General features: G+C 38.9%; 1 protein-coding gene across 1 annotated transcript in view; it reads left to right on the top strand.

The window, feature by feature from the left end:
• RIMS2 (regulating synaptic membrane exocytosis 2) overlaps positions 1–25,414 on the top strand; it is a 510,981-nt gene that overhangs the window by 161,252 nt on the left and 324,315 nt on the right. Inside the window, exons 4-8 of the mRNA XM_089776190.1 lie at positions 7,690–7,809; positions 10,295–10,394; positions 10,906–11,029; positions 14,844–14,890; positions 16,759–16,871. Of these exons, the coding sequence (XP_089632316.1) occupies positions 7,690–7,809; positions 10,295–10,394; positions 10,906–11,029; positions 14,844–14,890; positions 16,759–16,871 (504 nt within the window). The remainder of the gene's footprint in view (positions 1–7,689; positions 7,810–10,294; positions 10,395–10,905; positions 11,030–14,843; positions 14,891–16,758; positions 16,872–25,414) is intronic.

Below are 25,414 nucleotides of genomic sequence, written 5' to 3'. Positions count from 1 at the left end.
CTCAATTACTTATTTAATATCACTAGTAGAATGATGGACTGTGACTGTAATCTTACATGCCTCCTGTTTAGTAGCATGTAAATAATTCTTCACAAGCTGATGCTGAAGCAATATCTGTACAAATAGTTAAATTCATTCCAATGGGTGCAAGTATTATATTTGAACACAAAGTGTATTTCACTTTTAATTTGCTATATTTCAATTCAAGCATTGAAGTTTAAAATCACAACCTTCAATAACTACAATATGGCAAAATCATCTGTTTCGATGAGGTTCATGAGATACATCATGTACATAATTATGATAATTGGGCACCAACTTCTAAGACCTATACAATTATCACCCATATACACAATCACAGATTAATTTACAAATGGATGAATAGCATAATGACATTTTCCATCTATCATTTCTAAACATACATCCTGTGACTGCAAAGTATTTGTGGTCCCAGGGACAACTGGTGAGGTCAGGCATAGCGGGGGGAGGGGGAGCACTGGCCACATGACACTGCCCCTCCAGTCTGGGGAAGGGCCAGGAAAACCCCGTCTGTCCCCTAGGCCCTGCTTCTCCCCGTCCTTGCTCTGTCCCGCCCTGCCTCTTCTCCCAACCGATGCGGCCCAGGGCACTGCAGGACACTGAGGCTGTGTCTAGACTACATGCCTCTGTCGGCAGAGGCATGTAGATTAGACACATAGGCAAAGGCAAATGAAGCCGCGATTTAAATGATCGCGGCTTCATTTACATTTACATGGCTGCCGCGCTGAGCCGACAAATAGCTGATCAGATAGTCTGGACGCTCCCCTGCCGACATCAAAGCCCTTTGTTGGCAGCCCCGTTATTCCTCGTGGAATGAGGTTTACCGGGGCTGCCGACAAAGGGCTTTGATGTCGACAGGGGGAACGTCCAGACTAGCGCACAAGCCGACAAACAGCTGATCAGCTGTTTGTTGGCTCAGCGCGGCAGCCATGTAAATGTAAATAAAGCCGCGATCATTTAAATCGCGGCTTCATTTGCATTTGCCAAAACAACAAATCTACATGGCTCCGTCGACGGAGCCTGAGTGTGAAGTCCTCGCATACTTAGGCTGCATCTAGACTGCAGGCTTCTTTTGGAAGAAGCTTTCCCAGGAGAGAGCTTCCAAAAAAATTTCTTCTGAAAGAGAGCGTCTACACAGCAAAAACGCATCGAAAAAGCAATCTGCTTTTTCGAAAGATTGTATGCGCACTGAATGGACACTATCTCGCATTTAAGCTTTGATTTTTATGGAGGGAGTGGTCACCAGGGCACCTGTGCTTTTTCCTCTTTCCTCTTCTTTCGAAAGAACTCCTTCTCCGTCCACACATGCCTTTTTCTGAAAGAGCTCTTTTGCAAAAAGGCTTCTTCCTCATAGAAAGAGATTTTCCAGTATTGGAAAAACCCCTTTGTTCTTTCAATTTTGGTTGAAAGAACATGATTGCAGTGTGGATGTAAATGAAGTTTTTTGAAAAAAACTCTGTAGTGTAGACATAGCCTCACTGGTAGTGGTGGGAGAAGCAGAGTAACACAGCCCCAACTCACTCTGATCCCAATGTTGCTCCACTTCCTGATGGCAATTGCAGGGGCAGTCCTGCCCTTTCCCTGATGGACACACCAGGAGAGAAGAGAGAGCTGGGGCCACATTGCTTCCCTTTGCCCACTGCTGCCTGTGAGTGTAGGTGCATCAGACCACTGTTATGGGCACAAGCCAGTTCCCATCCCTGCTGCTACTACCCCTGATGTCCAGAGGCTCTGGCCTGGCCAGATGTTAGCTGGCATCTTGCCACTTCTGCCCACAGCTTTTGGGATGTATGTGCATGTGACCCTTAGTGACCCCCACATACCGCCCCTGTGTAGTACATTCATACCCAATTTCAGGTTTTTCTAAGCAGATTAGCAGTTCCAACCCAGACCTCTTTTGTTACCTATAACCTATGACCCATGGGCTCCATCACTATAGGATTAGGATTAAGGCCCAGCACTACAAAGGGAGAAGCCCACCTTATTTCTGCTTCTGAATTCAATAATACAAATACATTAATCTCGCCAGATCTTTTATCGTAGGTAAAATTCACCATTTTCCACCATAGTAAATCCCTCTCAGTAGATGGAATTTTTCAAAATAATGCTCTTATTTTCACTTATCATCTCAAATCATATCCAATAGAGTGTCATTTTTTCACATCAGTATTTGTATGCATTCCAGGGCTAAGGAGGGCACCAGAAGGGTGCAAGGGGTGGAGATCGTCTTTTTCTTGCGATTGCTCCCATTCATCTGATATATATGCCACCCCATCCTGTATTGAGCATTAGCGATCTAAAGATGCCCTCAGGGATGTTGCTAAACCCTTTAGACGGTGCTCCACTGAATTTCTTTTATTCACAATCATTTCCACCTTTATAGAATTAAGAACATCTAACCTTGTGCCAAAATGTTCCCAGAATGTACCTTTTTATTCAGTTCTTGCATGGTCTGGGGACATCGTGAAGATTAATGCAATTTTTCAGTGCTCATAGAATGGTTTGAAAAACTTTCAAAATGGGTTCTATTGCCAAGATATTTGCTAAAATGAGGCCCACAGTAATCTTTTTCAGGGTGTGGGTTGGATCAATCACCAATTAGTTTTTTTCATTGTTTTGAACTGCATATGCTCTGATCAAATTAATTACAGGTGGTTCCAGAGTCCACATTTCTTTTCCTTTTATTCCATGGGGTCCTTGAAGGAGCCATTTTCCTGTCATATTGGGCTGCATATTAATAACCATTTTATTAAGGCACTATTTAACTTTATTAGCTAATCATCCTTTGTCCCTGTTAAAAATTTCTTCAGGCTTCCAAGGTTGGGATGTGAACTGGTAACCAGGTACCTGGTAAGCAACACCTTTAACTGTTTCTTGGGAGCAATCCTCCACCTGTGGCAACTGCCAGCTTCCAGTATTTTTCTGCAATTGCCAGGACTTCTGGGGGACTACATGGGCCATTCCAATTCTTCAGATTCTATTTTATCTATCACATTCTATTTTATTCTTGACCCATGCCTCCCAGTATTTTTCTGCAATTGCCAGAACTTCTGGGGGACTATATGGGCCACTCCGGTTCTTCAGATGGGTAGAGGGCTGCTAGCCTGCAGCTTGCTGATATCTCCACTGGTTCCCAGGATGAGCCAGGAGGCATTTCCCATAGGACCCTGTTAGCAAAATGAACTAGCAGTCTTAATTCTCTCAAAACGTCAATCCCAGAATCCCTTCTCTTTCCAAATCCGTTAAGCCAAATTGCCCTTTTATTTCCCTTCTTTTCTACCCAATACAGTATGTGCCTGCAAAAGGGAACAATACTCTATACCACATTAAATCCTTGTAAGATTTTAACTCCAGCTGGATACTCAAACAGGGTGTAATTCTGAAATAAGTGGCAGCTGTATCTAACAACAAATTCTGTCTGAATGCCCCTCCTTCAAACTGCACATACTCTTTGAACCTTGCACATCCAACAGTGTCCAAATCAGGCAATCTAGTCCAGTCTTCCAAAGCACGGTAACAGGAGGCACCCTTGGGGTCTTCCCTTTGTGCTCAGCAAGTCTTAACAAAAATTACAAGGTGGACAATTCATCTATCTTTAACTTCGGCTTATACCTTAGAAGGTGTCTCCAAATTTTGTCCTGCCAGGGATATGGGGCTCTCCCCTGACTTTTGTAGGGCCTGTCTCCTTTCTCATTCCTATCTCCTCTTTAGCACTTTAGAGTATTACCTAGGAGGGTCATTGATTTAAACAGAGTTTCTTCATGGTTAGACATGAAAAAGTACAGAGAGCAACAAATCTAAAAGTGTGGGCCAAAACATCTGGGAACCGGTACTTACAGCCAACCAATTTCTCTATGGCTCTAACCTGGCTCAATTCTTCTCCTTATTGGTTGTCCTTTGAGGACCAATCTTCCCCACCATGAGGGCTTTGGGACTGAGTGCAGCTTTTACAGAAACCATACAGGGACTGCTCAGAAGAGCCCGAGGGTAGGGTTGCCAGATGGTTTCAACAAAAATACCAGACACACTTGACATTACATCACAGTCTACATTACATCTTAGTTAGAAAATGCCGGTTCAAAACTGGACACCTGGCAATCCTACCTGAGGGAAAAGGAAACTAATGAGTACCATTCCTCTAATCATAATAAGAAAGATACTAGTCAGGGTGGTCCTCTGATCCATCCACCTTTTCCAAACTACTGCTTCCTAGAAGTTCAGCCACTGTTATCTTCTGATCTCCCAACATGACTCTGAGAGCATAACTTTGTCTCTTACATTATCCATAATCTGCCTGGGTCTTTTGCTAAGAATCCTTCAAGTAGGGCTCTAACAATGCCTTTCCTTTTCTTCTGTTTCAATCTGCAGACTTCCTGTTCTAGCTTTTCATTCACTCTCTCTCTCTCTCTCTCTCTCTCTCACTATCACACACTTGCTTTTGCATTGCCACTGTCTCAGTCTGGAGAGTCAGGCTGGTTATTTTTGTCTTACTCAGTTTTATCTTTCTTTAATTTCTCCACTTTTGTCTTTAACTGATTTATCTCTTTACCATCATTACCATCTGCCTAATGAGCTGCAGGAATTCTCTGGACTTCTAAAGCTCCCAGGCTTCCAAAGACAATTACTATGCTGTTGTACAAAATTAGTCAAGCTGTTTCCCAAAATCATTTCCAGTTGTTCTCTTTTTCTAGATATTCCCTTTCCTTTCGACATAATCCCTTGACCAGGCTGCCATCTTGAGGCACTGACCCAGTAATGAAATATAATAATAAATTGGCTCATGGACCACAGAACAGAGAAATTCCAAGTTGCTACCCTGCCCTTCATCCTCTCTTTTTGCCCAGGACAGCAAACTGTTTGTATCAATCACTCTTTTCCTTTTTATCGCTCTGAGAAAATGGCTTGCCAGATTTTTCACCCAGGATTTTCAGAACATAAAGTAGTGGCAATTTGACTGTTTCTCTTCAGACAGTGTCAGAAATAATCAATGGAGGCACAGCTCATCTGTGTGACAAATAATTGACACAAGCAGAGTGCGTTCACCTAATCTTTTATAACTAACCTCAAACAAAGCACATTTTCTATAGTAACTTCTAAGGATCACCATAGTAACTTCTACTGGGTCACTACTTTTTCTAATTTCAGCAAAATTCTTTATCTCTTATCATCAAAACATTCCTAATCATAACACCATGCTGAGGTACAGGCAGTCCCCGGGTTACATACAAGATAGGGACTGTAGGTTTGTTCTTAAGTTGAATCTGTATGTAAGTCGGAACTGGCGTCCAGATTCAGCCGCTGCTGAAACTGACCGCCAGTTCTGACTTACATACAGATTCAACTTAAGAACCCCAAGCTTCCCCAAGTCAGCTGCTGCTGAAACTGATGAGCGCTGATTCCAGGAAGCCTGGGGCAGGCTTCCTGTAGTCAGCGCTGGTCAGTTTCAGCAGCGGCTGACTTGGGGACGCCTGGGGCAGAGCAGCTGGGGTGCTGCTGGGTTGCTCCAGTAGCACCGCTCCTCAGCGCTACTGGACCAACCCAGCAGCACCCCAGCTGCTCTGCCCCAGGCGTCCTGATTCAGCCACTGCTGAAACTGACCAGCAGCGGCTGAATCAGGACCTGGGGCAGAGCAGCTGGGGTGCTGCCGGGTTGGTCCAGTAGTGCCCAGAGCGGGTGCTGCAGGACCAATCCGCAGCGCCCCAGCTGCTCTGCTCCAGGGTCCAAAACAAAAACCTGGTCTTCTGGGGAGAGGGGGCACTATCCGCACCCCTCCCCCCCAGCAGACCAGGGACATGGGGAGCAGAACAGCAGCGGCAGCGGGGTGCCGCGCCTCTGAGGCTTTGCTCTGGCAAAGTCTCAGAGGCGCGGGACCCCCCCCCCCACGGCTGCGGCTTCAGTCCCGGTGCCTGTGGTCTGCTGGGGACCGTCCCCAGCAGACCACAGACACCGGGACTCAAGCGGCAGCAGCGAGCGGGTTCCCGCGCTTCTGAGGCTTCTGCTGCTTGAGACCCGGTGCCTGTGGTCTGCTGGGGACGGTCCCCAGCAGACCACAGGCACCGGGTCTCAAGCGGCAGCAGCGGCAGTTCCCCGCGCTTCTGAGGCTTTGCTCTGGCAAAGCCTCAGAAGCGCGGGAACCCACCCGGTGCCCCTGGTCTGCTGGAGACGGTCTCCAGCAGACCAGGGGCACCGCAGCAGCTTACGAACGGGGCTTTCTTGCCCCGCAGCTCGCAGGTAGCAATCTGCTACCTCGACCTCCGGGGTGAGAAAGCCTGGTTCGTAAGTGCGGATCCGACGTAAGTCGGATCCGCGTAAGTCGGGGACTGCCTGTATTTAAAATCAAGGTTGCTAGTCACTCACTCTCTTCCATACTTATTTATTAACTTTCTAATACATCCTCCCATTCTGAAAACAAAGCTGCAGATTTGCAACTGTGTGGTCTTGCCTCCCAGGGACTAAGATTTTTCTTGCTATATGATATTTGGTTTTTAGTGGAAGAGGCTAAACATACAGAATTACTGACTGCATTACTGTCCCATTTGGGGTACATGCGGGAATGACAAATTCTGGGTCTCAAAGGTGTTGCCATGTTAGTCTGTAACTTAAAAAACTGAAAAAACAACTAATGGTCCTGCAGCTTTCTGAAGAAGTGGGTTGTGCCCATGAAAGCTCATGATACTAGCTATGTTTTTTGTTTGTCTCTAAGGTGCTGCAGGACCATTCATTGGTTTTTTAAATTCTGGGGTAACAGTTTTACCCACATAGATGTTGATGTGGCATTTGATGTGCAGAATGTGGTACCCCACATATTATAATAGGCAAGTGTAGGAGCCATGGATCTTGAAAGGTGGGTTGGGAGAGAGTGTTGATGATTGTAGAGATGGAGATACGGCTATGGGTTTTAAATCTGTTGTTTCAGCACAGTCTGTTTTGAGTTGATGTGTCCTGGTCTGTGGAGAGATTGTGTCTTTTGATGAGGTTGGTGAGATTAGGTTTCTGTTTGAAGGATACAAGAAAGGGGCTGGGAAAGATTTTGTTCAGGATGGGTCCTCATCAAATCTCACACTGTTTGTTATCTCCATCACAACTTCCTGACACAGTCTGCTGAATACTAACTCTCTATTATCTTGTGACTGCAGAGGTGTTAATTGCCCACTTGGTTTAAAGTATTTTCAGATAACATCTATGAACCCCTTATGCTTAACAATATGGCCCACCTATTTAGCTTGGACATTTTAGTTTCCTTCTCCAGACCTGAGGAAGAGCTGTGTGAAGCTCAAAAGCTTGCCTCTTCCACTGAAAGAAGTTAGATATTATTTCACCTACCTTGCAGCTCATGTCCTCAGGTTAATACAGCTAAAACAACACTGTAAACAACATGCTATGTGTAAATATAGCTATAAATATTCCACAAATTGGATGTATGAATGTATTTGTGGAGTAGAGATTTTATGCATACTTTAAATGATTTAGGGATAGAATAAATTACCTAAGAGGTCTTTCGCAGGTCTTAGTTTTATAATTTTATTAAATTAATGATGGTGTAATCATACTACTTTTAAAATTGTATACTTATGAGGAAATAAAAATAATATTGAGATTTTTTTCAGAGAAAATATATTCACTATATTTTCCATTAACATTTTATCATAGCACCCTGTGACCTGGCAGCCATCCAAAGATGGAGAACGTCTAATTGGACGAATTTTGTTAAATAAACGGCTGAAAGATGGAAGTGTGCCTAGAGATTCGGGAGCAGTGCTTGGATTAAAGGTTAGTAATGGACAATTGTTACTTTTTTAGCTAGATGTTAAGTAATAACATTTAAAGTTTAGTAAACTAGTTAATATGCAAGAAAAAATATTTTAAATGTTGCCAGTACACCCAGAAATACAGTATAGTGACAGTTTATTGTTAATTACCAAAATGATTATTTCTCAAGGTCTTAGATGTGCTTAATAAAATGTATACTGGAAGGGGGGTTGGAATTTTGTTCAAGTTAATTCTATATTGTTTTACATTTATGGACTTTTATGTATTAAATAATCCAAGTTGTGATTTAATTTGTATTTATTTATTGTATATGATTGTTTAGCAATAAGGTTTCACCTTTACTATGATTTGATGTCTAGTATTCAGGCATGCCAACAGACTCACTGGGTGCTTGGGCAAGGTGGGGGGAAGAAGGGGTACCACACTTCTGGAAGAGGCGGGGACTTGGGCAGAAGGGGTGGTGCTGGGGCAGCCACTCCTTGGTGCTGCATGGTCCATGTTCTACCCCAGCACACACCGGAGTTATGCCAGCAAGCCTCCAGAACGATTTAAAGGGAGCCCTGGATCCTTTGAATCGTTGAGCCCTGGGACAGTTACCCCATTTGAACTCTCCATTGGCGGGTGTGTTAGTACATATATGTCCATTTATAATTTATATATTTGTATCTCATGTTTTATTCCATTTCATGTGCATCTTGTGGACTTTGAGATAATTGTTTGTGACCCTAAGAGAATATAAGAAGAAATAAAATTATGTAAAAAAAAAAATGCCACAAAACCTGTAAATGTGATTTGAACTTCGTTATGGCAAATTGTCAACACATTTGATTATTCCATTATTTTTCATTTAACATAGTACTGGCTTACATTCAAGTGCACAGCTAACTCTATAGTATGGGATACTGTAAATAGAGATTATGTCAGCACAATTATGAGCTATATTAATCTGCTTTAGAATTTTTTGGAATTTGTATTTAATTGGAAAATGGCTACATTGTGAGAGGACAAGGTCAGTGAAAAAGGAATTGCTTTGGAATGTATTTCATAGTTTGAGGATCAGAAAAATTAAATAAGGGTATAATAGTATCACTCTGTCAATAATTATGTTTAAATATGTTGCCTTCTGTTACATTGATGTCCTGTTTGTTTTAACTGTCTTTACTTTGAGCACAAGAATTGCGATTGTTTTAACCAAAGTAAATAAGTATGAAAAATTATTTTAAATGATTTTGCCCTCCATGGATTTTAAGTTTATTAGTTTTGTTTCTTTAAGCTGTAAATTAACCTTTAAAACAGATTTGATATTACAATTGTATTGCTTCATAGAGTCTGTTAAAAAATCTAAGGTATAGAATTAGAAGACTACACTGTATAATACATTCTTTCTTGACTCTCAGAGATACATAGTAAAGTCAATGTACCATCTTTCCACACAGAGAGAAATCCTTAATATAGGTATTGTAATAAACTTAACAAATTAACACAGATTTAATTAATAATTTGATCCCTTTGAATAAACTCCCCTGCTTAGTAAAATTATTTTGCAAATTACTTGTATGTTAAAAGAAGTTTATATTAAAGGGAAATAGTATAACTTCTATCGTTATGCAGTTATAGGTTCATATCACTTTAAAATAGATTGAACATTTTCGTACAGATTCTTCATCAAGCTGCTCCCTCTTAGAGCCAACGAAAATCAAAGAAAAAGAATCAACAGTACTATAGAATATTATATTTTTCACTAAACGAGGCACTAAAAGATTGGGGAATTTTTTGTGTAAAACCGTATACGGTAAAAACAGTCATTTACTGATTAAATATATTTTTACTGAGACTGGTAAAAAAATTATAAAAATATTAAATATTTGGAGACTTATTTACTTGTAGTGATAGTCAAAATTTATTGTATTTTGCCTGAAGGAGAAAAATAATGTAAAATAGAGCTTACAAAATTACTCTTTTTTGTAACTAGCTGATTTAAAAAAAGATTAAATCTTCAGTTAATAACAATGAATTTTGTGCCTTCCTGCTACAAGTTAAGAAGTATACTCTCTTTGGAATACCTGTCCCTAAAATCTTAAAACCAATCTGAGCTGTGTGCATGCAATTAGAACAGCATACACTAAGATGTCCTTGCCTAGCAATTACAATTATGAAGGTAGATTTTTTTTACTGAAGTAAACAGTCTAGCCACTGGTACCTTAAATGTTGGGAATTTTTTTTATAGTAGTTTACATTGCTGTGAGACTATCAACTTATTCTGTTTACATGAACTATAGAGTTCATGAGCTTTAAAATTCTGTATTTGCATTGCATTATCGTTAAACTAGGGATTTGGATTTCCTTACATGTATATCAGTATCAGCCTCATATATGCTGCATTTTAAAAAAATGAATCACTGAATTATTTTGTTTATATTGTCATTTAAGTTTCAGTCATTAAACAATAATTCTATTTATGTGACAACCCTTTTCTTCCAAACAGGTGGTAGGAGGAAAGATGACTGAAACTGGTCGCCTGTGTGCATTTATTACCAAAGTGAAAAAAGGCAGTTTAGCTGATACCGTGGGGCATCTTAGACCAGGTATGTGTCTGCTTTAGAAATGAGCTTTTGTACAGAAAACAATAAGCAAGAAAATAAGTTCTTGTAAGTTTGGTTTGAAGTAATTATGTACACTTGATAGCTATAGCAATGCAGCTGATACATTTGAAACCAACCCCTACTTTCAGTCCCTAGATTATCCAGTTGACACTTTTACAGGTTCTATTCATTCTCACATTTTTTTCAAAAAGCAACTTACTTTAAAAAAAAATACCTGCAATAACAATGCTTTATCTGGTTAGTAACTGAGTTATTTTTACTAGGCAGTAGTTGTCTTAGTTTTACTATTAATATTTGCTGGCATTATTCAAAGATGATGTATGAGAAGCTTTTAGTACTCCAGACTTCTCTTATTTTAAGACACTAAGCTTGTTCTGCAGTACAGATTACACAATTCAGAAAGTTTGTAGTAGAGGAGGGAGGTTGTCTCTACCAGTGCAGTTCACAGGATAAGCTTTTTTTAATAAGAAGGTAATTATTACTGTAATTGCAGGTGATGAAGTGTTAGAGTGGAATGGAAGGCTATTGCAAGGAGCCACTTTTGAAGAGGTGTATAACATCATTTTAGAATCTAAGCCTGAACCACAAGTGGAGCTTGTTGTTTCAAGGCCAATTGGGTGAGTTGTTTTCTAAAATTTCTTAGGGACTAAAATAAGGTGCTGTTACATTTTAGTTTAGACCCAACACACATTGAACAGATTTTACACAGATGGTACCCAACATTCTATAATCAAAAAGCGTGAGTGTAGGGTGGAATTGTCCCTCTTATACATGGATTCAAATGGGTGGTGGTTGAAAGAACTCTAGGAGGCATTTTGGAGTTTCCTGACATACAGGTTGGTCACACGTGCAACCTCCCCTCTTGAGAGGGATGAAAATATGCTCTCGTCAATAGATGGCAAATCCCTGACCAGGGAAGTACAGGCACTACAGTTATTGTTGGCTCCTGCTTAGGGTAAGCAACTTGTTCCTTGTCTCTGCTCCACACTTTTGCATCCATACATGGATATGTCAAAATGTGACTCATAATAAATCCATCCCCATTGCCTGATATCCTGAATTGTCACCAGAGTATAGAATGATTATATACCGGTTGGACCTCCCTGGTCCAACACCCTCAGGACCTGACTCGTCCCGGATAAGGGATTTAGCCAGACGAGGGGAAGTCATTTGTGGCCCCATCCCCTGGCTATCCTTCCACCAGGCTTCTCAGCTCCCCAGGGCAGCCCAGCTGGGATGTGTGTCATGCTTCTCCACCCCACCGCCTTGTGAAGTCCAGCTGAGGCACATGCCAGCTCCCAACTCTCCCGCCTCTCCCACCACCTCCTACACAGCCCAGCTGAGCTACACGACTGGCTTCTCACTTTGCCCCATCAGTCCAACTAATCTGCATGCTTGTCTTCCCACCTCCCCCTGCAGCCCAGCTGGGCCATGCTCCTTCACCACCCACCCCTGCATCATGCTGGGCTCCCAGCCCTCCTACTCCATGCAGTGTTCTGGGACTCTGATTCTGGAACATCCATAGTTCTTCCAGTCCACAGATATTGCTGGACCAGGGAGTACTGGTTTATAGAGGTGCAATCTGTAAAACATGGGGAGGATTCTTTCACATAGTGAAACCAGAGTATCTATTCACAGCTGAGCAAAAAGAAAATCTAATAAATGATTGATTAGCATCTAGAGCATAATATATTTCAATGAAGCATTAGCACAACTCACTACATCATTAACACCAATGTCTTATCTACACTGTTCTCCTGTCTCCTATTTAGTGTCTTGTGTTGTCCAATTGTTTTTACCTTTGAGACTTATTTCCTAATATTTAGCCTAAACATTTTCTTTCTTAGCTCCAGGTTATTTCTCTTTGCTTTATTGTTTTTAGAGACAGTGAAAAACTCCCTTTCTTCATTTACACAGTTTCTTGAAGGTATTTACAGATGATGGCAAAGTCCTCCTTTTCTTAGACTCCATAGACTCAGGCTACGCCTAGACTGCAGGCTTTTTTGGGAAGTTTTCCGAAAAAACTCTGTAGTGTAGACATAGCCTTAGCTCCCTCATTTTCTCCTTATATGGTGTCTTCTCCTGTGCTTATAATATTTTCTTTCCCTCTTTAATTTTCTCAGTTATGTTTACATTTTTCCAAGCTTATGGGTCCCAGTAGTATATGAATTATTCCACATGGCTGTGAAGAGGGACATTATAACCTCCCTAACTTATTTCCTCTCCCTAGGTATATGACTTTGCATAATTAGTGTTGTATCTAATGTTGTTGCATATAGCTCTGTGTGTCTGATAATATCTCTTTGGTTTTGAATGTATAATTACAAAGTTCTTCTCGCTTCAAACTACTGATTAGTGATCTCTGAATGTCATGGGGATGAATATCCAAAATTCCAAAGAAAAAAGTAATTTGGTTTGATATTCAGTTGGCATATTTCCATGTGGGTTCAGTTTCATGTTACAGTATTTGTAGGAGTTGAATTTGAGGATATATTGTGCTAAAGCTAAATTTAATAACGAGCAAAGATTTTAATGCCTCTCTTATCTGTAGAATAGCAGAGTATCTCAAATATTGCAAAAGGCAAGGACCAGAGTTTTCTATTTGTTCTGTAATACACCCAGGACATTTTGGGGTGCTGTAAAAATCACCAGTAATAATGATAAGGCATACACTATCATGCATACATTTTTAGATGGGCACGATTGACATTTTTTTGGAGAGGAGTAAGTTTTATATCTCAGTTATTTTAGCTGTAATACCTACCTTTTATACATTTATTCACTAACAAGATAGACTACAACATGATTTATTGTGCCAGCTGCATCTCCTGTGATGCATTTGGATTCATTTGTATATTTAAATATCCGGCACTTGATTAGCATATTCGTGGCTGGTCACCATTTTAAAATGCCAGCAGACCGAATTAACTCGCCGAGTGTAGACGCGGTAGTCCAATCCAAAACCTTTCCCTCGAATCAACTGTTACTCCTCATTGCACGACATAGGCTATGTTACTCCTCATTGCACAAGGAGTAACAGTTAATTCGAGGGAAGGTTTTTGGATCGGACTACTGCGTCTACACGCGGCGAGTTAATTCAGGCTACCGGCATTTTAAAATGGTGACCGGCCACGAATATGCTAATCAAGCGCGGGATATTTAAATCCCATGCTTCATTAGCAACTTCGGTATGCTTCATTTGCCTCCCTAGTTTGAACTAGGGGGCAAGTGTAGACATACCCATAGTTGGTACATGGGCTGCATCTGATATAACATTTTGCCTCATATATTAACAGGTACATGCAATAACATTAAGTTGTTATATCTGCCATGTTAGCTTGCACAATGAAGATTCTGGTTTGGGGATTCAAGTTAAATCTTTATCATTACTTAGGCATAAATGTATTTGTGATCTATATGTTTTGTATTATGTGAATTCACATCCAGCTTGACTGCCGATAGTTATCACATATTAGAGGATAATATATGTTGAACCTCGCTAGTCCGGCACTCTGGTCCAGCTGCATCTGTGGTCTGGCATGATTTTAGTTAGTCTATTTTCTGCTTATTGTGGATATGACCACAATTCCTGAAGTCCTGTAAAGTTTGTTTGTAGTCACAAGTCCTGGCGCTCAGTTTTCTGTGCTGTTGTTTAGCTCTAAATTACCCCTAAATGTCTTCTAAGAGCCCAGTAAACTGCTATGTGTACACATTTTTATGCTTTTTCTACTTATTTCCTTGTGCCAATACTGTAAAATTATGTAACAATACTAATACTTATGAAGAGCTTATGAAGACAGCTGATAAGCTTTGGTTAGGCATAGGCTTATAGAATATATTAGTAGAGACATACATTATTAAGCAAGAACTGTTCCATTTATTCACCTCCGTGAAATATAAATAAAAAGACCCACACACTACAATAGTGACCTTCACCGGTTTGGCATTGGTCAGGTCCCGAGGGTGCCAAACTAGAGATGTTCAACACTATTCCTGCTATTTGTCCTGTTGTCAAACAAAATTATGCACTTTTACAGAAAGAGTAAGATTTTATCAATGTCATGACTGTTGCCAGTAATGAAGAGACTGAGACAACCAATGTAAAGGATCCACCTTGTTTAAGGTGGTTTAAAGTCTACCACTCACAGGTCTACTTTGTGTTTAACTTTGGAATGATTGGATTCTTTCTTTCATTTTATTTATTCAGCCATTTTATTTTATTTTATTTTATTTTATTTTGCCACTGTATTTGAGTACAACTGCATTCTTAGCTATTACATTAGTCATTACATTATTTGCTGTGGCTGAGGAGATAGATGTATGGTTTTCTCAAGGTCTTATGTGGTAATTTGAATTGTGTTATAGTTGACTGACGTTTTAAAGCTATTGTTTGAGAAAAGCTTAGACTATCTTGTTTTCTCATGCTTACAGGGATATTCCCAGAATACCTGACAGTACACATGCACAACTGGAATCCAGTAAGTTTCATATTCTGAGTAGAAAAAACTTACATCTCCCTTATGTGAACACAAATTGAAACAGTCATCTATTAAACCATCTTGTTAGTCTTTAAAGTGCTACACAGTCCTGTTTTTTGTTTCAGCTGCACCAGACTAACACGGCTACATTTCTACATCTATTTTCAGTGTAACTCTTGTTTCGGTGTCTATGAAATTTAAAGTGAAGTTTGACATTCTGTTATAAAATCATGCTGCTCTTTAATAAAAAAAAGAAAAATATAATGGTAAATAGTGTGGATAAAGCAGAGGTGGGGAACCTATTTTGGGCCTGAGGCCACTGAACCATAGAGAAATCAGTTGGGGGCTGCACACAAGTGAGAAGCAAAGTGAGAAGCCCCTGATTGAGAAGGAGAAAGACACTCCTCACATTCCCCTCCCACACCAGGGCCTAGGGGGGCACAGGCTAGTGGATTTTGTGTGCTCCAGCCTCACAGGCGGGTGTCAGGGGAGCTGAAGCACCAACACACACTCCTCAATTTTGAGGGGGGAGCCCTGAGCCTCTGGGGCCAGATTCAGGCAAGCCAAGGGCCGCATTTGGTTCCCCACATCTGGGATAGAGTTGAATTGATATTCTAATGTTTGATTTTCTGTACTTTGTTGTTTTGCATTTCAATAGTAATACTATTAAACAAAACAATTTTGATGACGATTTTATTAGTTGGCTCTAGGGGATGGGTATTTTCAAATAAGCACATTTTTGTTTTATTTAGGCCATTCAATATAAAACTGACTAAACCAGTATTTCAGGGGGGAAAATGTACCTTGGCTTAGACCTTTCATGTCAAATTTCAGCCAGACTTATTTTTATGGCTGTTTTACTGTGCTGATATAATTAATGCTAGTAATTAAAGCGAGGACACAAATTTAATTGTAGCAATGTGAACAGGCTTCTACAATAACTCTTCACAAATGAGCTAAGCTTTACAATAAAGTATGTTTTTGTGAGATGTAAGATATTAATATCTAGTGTTCTATATTGTATAACTTGATATCCTCCTCTTACTCAACATATAACATCACAAACATTTATCTCCCACTTTGCAGAAGTCATTGAAGCCTCCAGATTAAAATCTCCAAACTCTAACATTTTCATTCTCATATTTCTGTAAAATTTGCAAAAACATTTAGGCTATGTCTACACAGCAGTGTTATTTCGAAATAACTGATGTTATTCTGAAATAACAAAGAGTGCACCTACACAGCAAGCCATTATTTCAAAACAGTGGCGAGTTGGAGGACTTCTTATTCTGACTCCCGGTAACCCTCATTTCACAAGGAGTAAGGGATCAAAGGAAAAGTGTTCTTCTTTCAACTTCCTGCTGTGTAGACAGCGCCAAAAGCCGAAGTAAGCTTTTTCATCTTTAGCTATGCAATTGACTTAGCTGCAGTTGTGTAGCTTAATTAGACTTGAGCCCTGCTGTGTACGTACCCTTAGAGTCTGATTCCACTAAGTGCTGAACACTTGTGCAATATGATGAATGCCCTCAACTTCTGGTGAAATCAATGGGAATTGAGGATACTCAGCAGATAAGCATAAAACAGTCAGAAATAGTGGAATTTTCTACTTATGCTATGTGCTAGACGTGAATGTTTACAGCATATTTTATTATATTTGCTCTTCTTGTGAGAAATTTGGTCATTCTCAACACATTAAAAAAGGTTCCAGTTTTCACAGTCTTATACTCCATGTTTATAGTATGTGTGGCCTTAACTGTATTCTATAATATATAAAAATGAATGGTTCTACAGAATTCTAAGAACATAAAGCAAAACTCATATGTCAATTGCTCTTATTATTTATAGATTAATTTTACTTGTAATTTCAGGTTCTAGTTCCTTTGAATCTCAGAAGATGGACCGACCATCTATTTCAGTAACTTCTCCCATGAGTCCTGGCATGTTAAGGGATGTTCCACAATTCTTGTCTGGACAACTTTCAGTATGTAAACATTTATTTAATCCTGTTGTTTTGTTTTTATAACATATACAGTTTTTATGCAAAATGACAGATAGCTGTAAAATAAAGTTCCTGTTAGAACCTAATTCTCTTCTTTAGTGCCATGTTTCTCAGTATAGGCAAGGCATAGCTTTTAAGTGCAGCCAATCATCTGTGGGGATTTATATATATATCCATTAAGTTATTGGAGTGATATTCTGAGATTTGTAGGTCCAGATTTTCAAATGTTCCTAAATCTTGTCTCCAGCTGTATTTGTGCAATTGAGAGAACATACTTTTTTTTAGCAATAATATTCGACAATTTTTTTCACCACATGCATGGGTGTTAATACCTGAAAAATCCCCACACAGGTACTTTTGTGTATAAAATTACAGATACTTTGCTAGGATCCACCAAGGGCGCCATTTTGAAAGGACAGGGGGACAACAGCAAGATGTATGGGATGCTCCTTGCTCTTCTTCCATTTCCCCTTCCCCTCACTATCAGGGAGCAAGAGGAAAGTACACAGCCTATGTGCATTCCTTTCACTTCCAGCTGGCAAAAGGAGGGGTTAGAGAAGTGATGCAAGCCATGTACTTTCATCTTTCTCAGTGATAGTGAAGGGAAAAGGAAGAAGAGCAAACAGAATTCCAGTATGTGTGGCTGTAGCCCTCCCCCATTGCAAACCGGAGTCCTTGGTGTTTGTTCTTTACAAATTTGGCCCGTGTTCTCAACAATTTGAAGTCTACTGTTTTCTCTACTGATTCCTCATTGTGCTCACTTTCATTCTTCCATCCTCACTGTGACCAAAACTCATCCAAAGAATTCATAAATACATCATCTGAAATTATGATATTTGGACTAAGCTACACTTTGGTGGGTTTTTATGCTCTCAAATGAGATTTAGAATTCTAGGGCAGGATTTTCCAAAGTGCTCAGCATTGGCGTAACTCTACGCATTGAAGTCAATGATGAAATTACTGATGATTTCAGTGGGAGCAGAACTAAGTTGGTGTTGAACATATTTGAAAATCCCATCTTTATAGTTTTAAAAATATTTATAGAGATATGATCAATGGAGTACAAAAATATGTAAAGAAAATGTTCATAAAATTCTCACAACTGATGCAATGGAATGTAAAGATGAGGCAGGTAAATATTTTTCTGTAGTGGGGTTAGTTGCCTTTTCTGCTATTTTTTAGCTATGGATTATTTTACTTATCAGTCCAGCTATCTGTAGCTATTTTTCTTTAATTTCCTGTATTTATCTGTTGTTGAACTATTTTGCAAGTCTGTGTTGTTTGAAAAAACGAGATTTAGATATCCTCAGTATAGAGGGTCTAGTAGGTGTGCAGACTACAAAGTTCTTTGCACTTGCTTAAACATGAGAAGGGGTCACAAACTTGGCCTATCAAAGATAAAAACATTAAAGTTTCTTTATTTAAGGATTAACTTAGAGTAACTTTTTCAAGTACAGCAAAAAATAATGAAAACACAAATTAAAAAGGACTTAATCATATAAAGAAAAGAAAAGAAAAGAAAAGAAGGGGACATGACAAGAGTGACTTCCTGGTTTTCCTAATTCCAGAAACACTAATCTGTACCTAAATACAAAGTCTGCATAGGTCTGTAGTGAGATTTTTCAGATGAAGGGAATAATACTATTTTTTAGGGATGTTAGATATTGGGTAATTGAATAGTTGTGTAACTGCATGAGCTCTTATCGGTCACACAATTATTCAACAGTCCCCGGGGCAGGGCAGGCAGCTAGTATTTTTGTGGTCCCACTCCTGGGGAGACCCTGCCATCCGACACTGTTGCATCTGTATCAGAGGCAGCCGCATGGAGTTCCACGCGGGAGCAGTTAGTGAGGGGATCCAGTTTAAAAGACAGCACCCTGCACAGATGGGCTGCCTGCTGCCCCGCGCTGTTGTCTCTGATACAGAGGCAGCAGCCGCGTCCATGGGAATCCAATCTCCCTATGGACAGAGGCTGCTAGGGAGGAAGGGAAAGGGGGACGTGGATGGGATTTTGTATGCATGTTTGTGTAACTGGGCAGTACTAAGAGCCTGGAGGTTTATATTGTCCTTAGAAAAATCAAACCACAGAAGGGAACCTGTTTAAATCCATAAATTGCTATATTCTTTGGCTAAAATATTCAAATTTAACTGAAAATAGATACTCAAGATTTTGAAAAAGGCTGAGCATCCACAGCTCCCATAAAAGTTAATAAAGCCATGACTACTTGGCATCTTAGAAAAAGGGGACAATTATTTAGGTGTCTGTCTGTGGAATTAGGTTCCTAACTTTGTATATTTCTTTTTGCCACAATACATTGATTCCCACACAAAAGTAAGAAAATCCTTAATGCATGTTTTTGGATGGAGTAACTACTGAGTTGATTCTCAGCTCTCAAAGGCTGTGATATAAATGTTGGTTAGACATTTCAAGTGTGATGCAGTCATCCTATATTTTGTACTCCTAAACATTTCCCTGTTTATTCATGCCCCTATTCATTTCCCCTTCATTGCAGTTAATGTACATATCTGCAATGGGAAAGACAGATTATGTCCTCGGGGGATACAATGTAAAGGGTATGTCTAAACTACATCCCTCTTTTAAAAGAGGGATGTAAATTAGACAGATTGAACTTGCAAATGAAGCTGGGATTTGAATTTCCCGTGCTTCATTTGCATAATGGCAGCTGCGTGATCTTTCAAAAAAGGGCTTTTTAAAAGTAAAAACGCCATCCAGACGCAGCTCTTTCGAAAAAAAATCCCTTTTTTAAAAGATTCCGTACTCCGCAAAAAATGATACAAAAATGAAGAATGCGGGATCTTTTGAAAAATGTGGGGTTTTTTCCCAAAAGAACCACATCTAGATGACGGTTTTACTTTCGAAAAGCCCTTTTTCGAAAGACCACGTGGCTGCCATTATGCAAATGAAGCACGGGAAATTCAAATCCCGGCTTCATTTGCAATTTTGATCTGTCTAATTTACATCCCTCTTTTGAAAGAGGGATGTAGTTTAGACATACCCTAAATCCAGAACTTGCCATTAGGGAGTATGGAATTTGTTACTAGCCTCACCTTTCCAAAAAGAAGCTGAGAGAATGAGCAGGATATAATCTTGACTAATAAAAAACTCCTAGCTCCATATATATTTACCATGTTTAAATGCACATTTCATTTAAACCAATTCTGTGTAGTTACACAAAAATGTTTATTATCATTTGCTAATTTATTTGAATAATTTATTTTCTACTTTTGCAGAAGTTTGGCCTTTTTGCAGGGAGTAATGTGTTGTAGTTATTATTTTCATTATTATTTGCTTTAGTTGGTGCCCTCCTGTTTACATTTCACTTACTTTCCTTCTTATTTATTTGCTTTTATTTGCTCCAAAAATGCTGCATTTGAGCATTAGTGCTTTTTGCTTCATCACTTTGTTCTCGCTATTTTTTTAGTGCTGCATGAAAAGAATTATTTGAAGACAGTACTGCTGGTAGTTAGAATTAAAGATTGAAAAAATTCTCTTTAGATCTCACAAATGAGTAGATATGTAAAATCACAATTACTCTTGCACCAAATGGAGAAGCACCGCAAAAAAGAGAGATCTGTCTTGTATAAAGTATATGACTATTTGCTTATACAGTTGATTTTCATTATATTTCTATGCATCTTTTTAGATATACCATGTATAGACAGCTCTTAAAAACATTTTAACAAAGGTATTTTTCATCACAAATTAATTTCTGCGGCAATCTGGAAAGGAGATTGATGCAATAGTCATAGTGATGTGCATAGACTGCATGTTTGCTGAGGGAGATGTGATTTAATTGGTTTAGTGAAATAAGGGGAAAAAACTGGAATAAGTTGGTGTTTTTAATTGGTTGGTTTATGTACGGAGATGGCATTACCTTTAAAAAAAACTCTATTTTAACAAAGGCTGTATTTTTGTTTTAGAATTGTTTTTTAATAGCATATGGTAGCATCTAAGATTGTTTTAGGAGAAACAGTGATGGATTACCTTTGTTAACCGAGGACCAAGCATCCCGGTCTCAGTTACTACTACAGAGAGTTAGAGTTGAGGACATTCAGTTCATTGTAAGGGTGATTCAATGTCTTAGAAATGTAATCTGTGAGGCTAAATATATGGGAGCAGACCTATATAGAGGAACTGTATATTTTTAAATTTGTTACAATGTCAGAGAATCATGAAGACCTTGAAAACCTATTTTTCCCCTTTTTGACACCTTCGTTCACACTAGGCTAGATAGTAACTTTTCAGTCTATCTTGAGTATGGGGCAGTGTGTAACTGTGCTTCTGCAGGAGCAGACCACAGGATAAACTGTGTCAGAGGATCTGTCTACAGTAGAGATGTAATTTCCAGCTTGGATAAATGTGTGTACACTAGGTTTGATTGAGCTAGTGTTCTAAAAATACAAGTATAGCCACAGTGGTGTAGTCAGCAGTAGGGATGTAATAGTATAGTTGATTAACAAAGGCAAAAGCTTATAGGTTAATGCTATAGACCTTAAGCTTTCCCCTCCCCTCACTTGCCAGTAAATTTTTTAGCAGTCCTGCCAGCAGCTTGCCTCAGTCCTGGCTTGAAACGGTTCCAGGACCTACTGCTGCTGCAGCTCTTCATTTAAAGTGTATTAGAGCCAGTGGCAGGCAGCCTGACTCAGTTCTGGTTCACGATGGATCTGGGAGCTCAGACTCACCCTAGATAGGGGCTCCTGCCACCCCATACAGCTGCCCCTTTATTAGAGGCAGTAGCACAGAGTGCAGGCAGCTGGTCCAAGAAGGGAGCTGGTTTTGAAACTGGCTCCCCTCACAGACCAACTTCCACCTGGCACCCTGTGCTGCTGCCTGTGATAGAGAGGCAGCAGTGTGGAGTGGTAAGAGGCTCCTCAGGAGTGAGGCCAGAGTGCACTGGCTGCTGGCCCCGCCCCCAGGAACTATAGAATAGTTGACTAACCAATAAGAATTCTTGAGGTTACTTGACTATTCAGCTAACGGATATTTAACATCCCTACTTCAGCTGTATGAACTAGCCTCCTGAATAAATACCCAATATGCTGATTGGGTTTGTACATATACCCAGTGTCCTGCTATTCACATTTCCACAGCTTGACTTCTATTTTTAGCATGGCAGCTCAATCAAAGTTAGCATGCAGATGTCTACCCAAACTGGAAGTTACACTTCTAGCTCCAATATAGATGTACCCTGAGAGTAACAACTTCTCTTATGCTACCCCTTGTTTTGGTGTGAGACAAAGTTTCTTCTCTCCTTTTCATGGAGCAGCTTATTCCTCCTTGAAGCTGTGGCCAGCAAGAAAAGGCACCCTTCCACTCCCTGTTCCTCTCCACATCACATCTACTACTCCCATTTTCTTACAGGAGGAAGTAGTCCTCTCTTTCTTCACCAGGTAGTAGAGCAACAGTCTTAGCTGGCCCAACTGATGGACAGTGGTGTTGGAACCATTTTTATAGAGGCATTGCTGAGTCATTGAAAATTGTAAATGCTGCATGTGATAGAGAACACACCATAAGCTGAGAGTGCAGCAACACCCCCAGTACTACCAGTTCCAGCAACTTTGCTGGTGGAGTGAATGTGAGTTCCTTTTTTTTTTAACTTCCTTTCACGGCCATATTTAGCTCATTGGGATTTTTTACTTCCCTGAATGGGCATATCCAGCCCATTGGATAATACCGTAGTCTGTTAATAGTTACTGAAATCCATGGAGATATCTGCAGAATAAGATGTGAATAAGGTATCAGAATGGTCAAATTGTGTAGAGTGTGATTCCTAAGTACTGTTACATTTTTCAGGGCTCATTTCAAGCAAGAATTTTCTGTACACACTGTATGTCATTTCTGTATGACTGGTAGAGAAGGGAAATACATTATCAAGAATTTTCCCCCCTGCTAATATCTTAACTGCTTCAACTTCAGTTTAAGAGTTGCTTCAGCATGTATGAGGGCTGCCAGTACAAATGCTATTTTAAACTGTGGAAAAGTGGGAAAACTGATATTATTTACATTGTAAAGCATATATAGATGCAACATGCAAACCGTATTAGTTTCTAGTCTCTCAGTGCACACTTTAATATTTCTGACAGATATTCAGGCTGAATTAATATTTTCTATTCCTCTTTTATTTCCCACTGTATTCATTTTTTGCTCTAGATAATATTATTTCTTAATCACTTTTAAGTGTAATCAGTAGACAGACATATAGGGTGAAATCCTGGCTTTATTGAAGTTAATGGTAAAACTTCCATTGACTTCAGTAGGGAGAGAATTTCACCACAGAGCTTTGACATGCTTCAGTAACATATCTGCAGATTTAATTTATGCACTGCATTAAAATAGTTTGTTTTAGATAACTGTGTCTTTGGTGTAAAGTTGTTTAAAGTAATAGTTGTGTGTCTTTGTTTTTACTTTTGGTCTTTTAGTTTCCAGCGTGTTGTCTTTTTGGTTTTGTTTTATTGCTTTTTCTTTAATTTTGCTTACCAGAGCCAAAGCCTTAGTAGAAGAACAACGCCTTTTGTTCCTAGGGTTCAGGTAAAGGCCTCGTCTGCCTGACAGAAACTAAAGTTGTGTTTTTTTCTTTTATTTTGGAAAATGCATAGTAGGAAAACGTTACATTTTGGGCCGTTTTCCCATTTTTTTAATGTGTTGCTTCAAACCATGTTAACAAGTTTCATATCATCTTGTGAGGAGCTTGTAAAATTCTGCATGGAGGTTAAATATTAAATTAAAATTTAAAGAGACAACTAGCTTTAGTTTTGCTACTTTTGTGATATATTTATTTAAACTCACATAGGGTTAACATTGACAATGGCTATGTGTTTTGCTTACATACATACATACATACATACATACATACATACATATGTTATACAAGTAGTAAATAATTTTGTGCTGTGGATGTTTGATCTCATTATACCAAGGTTGATGTCTCTTTAAATCATTCATTCTCATTACTTAACACATCTTTTTTTGCATTTTCCAATTAATAGTAGTTCCTTCAGTGGAAAATTGGCAAATACATTTGTACCTTGTCTAAAAAATGATTTTTTTGTATGTTATACTCAGTACTTGCATTTTGAATAATACGTTGATTTACTCAAAACTTAATGCAATTAAAAATAATTTCTGTCTACCTTTTATCATTGAGTTTGTTGAGTTTTACAGTGCTATTTGGGTACAAGTTGTTTGCCTTTTTTTCATTAGGAAACCCTTAAGGTACTGTAGATTAACTCAAATGTAGGTTGTACTAATATGCAACAATGCTTTTGTTGTTTTGCTGCATGTTTTTTTCAGTTTTTTGTATGTAGAATATTACCTGCTTTTATTACAAAATATTTTTATGGAAATGTTCATCTTTTGTTTGAGAATTGTATATTTTTTTTATATTGCTCAATCACTGCTCACGGAAAGCTGAAAATGAAAGGTTCCAAATAATTATAGTGAGAGTTTTAATTTTCATATTGAAGTGGAAAAAATGATGATAGTATTAACTTGAAGGGAAATGTTACATGAGATAGATTAGACAGCAGAAAATGGGTCTGGATTGGATTAGGGATTAATAAACAAAGCATACTGTTTAATTTTTCCTCCATAATTTATGATTTTTCTAAAATGGCGTATAAGTGTCTAATTAACTTCATAATAAAAATGTAAGGAAAAATTCAGTCCAAAATGTTAAAATCTTGGTGATATTGTTTACAATAATTATTTTTACCGTATGGTACTGATATATATAGGGTATGTAGAAAAAACTTCACAGAGATCCATTAATATGTGACTGATAATGCTGGTTTCTCAAGGTGGTAATAAAAATGGAAACAAATTTAAATACAAATTCAGACACAAAATTGTTAGAAGGCCAGGGAAGCCGAGTAATGACCAATATTTTATATATAATTTTTAAATAATTCAAATTAATTTATGTTTCTCTTCTGCTTAGATATTTTCTAAAGAAATTATGAATTAGCAAGCAGTTGTATCTGAAAACAAGTGTTCAACTGAAATGCAAAAAGCATCCATGTCGTAGCCCATTTTTATGTATATTATATATGGCAAAAATCCTAATATAAATCCCATTTAAAATAATTTATTTAATTGAAGAATGAAAGGCATCTTGGTTTGATCAAATGATCATGTCATTCATGATTAAAAGAGAACAAATAATAATTCTGTATACAGAATACACAGCAAATGACATGAGTGTATAAGAAATAAGTATTTCTAGCACTGATAATTTATTACAGTTTTACTAATTAAGGGCTCTATTCAGATGAAATTTTTATTTTAGCACATTGTCCATGGAGCTTTACAGACTTCTCTGCATAGTCTTTTACAGAGTATAATTCTGGTCAGAGTCAAAAGTTGCTTAGTGTGGTTCTCAGGTAAGTCAGACTCATGGCTTTGACAACATCCCTCCTAACTAGCATGAGAGACAAAGCCATGAGTCCCAATATGCCCATATTCAGTAAGAGGCTAGATGGCTTAATCTGGATTAGTGTACAGACCA

Source organism: Pelodiscus sinensis, chromosome 2, assembly GCF_052426305.1.
Source record: "Pelodiscus sinensis isolate ZL-2025 chromosome 2, ASM5242630v1, whole genome shotgun sequence".
NCBI lineage: Eukaryota > Metazoa > Chordata > Testudines > Trionychidae > Pelodiscus > Pelodiscus sinensis.
The sequence above is the reverse complement of the archived record's forward strand: the minus strand, read 5'-3'. Positions and strand labels throughout refer to the sequence as shown.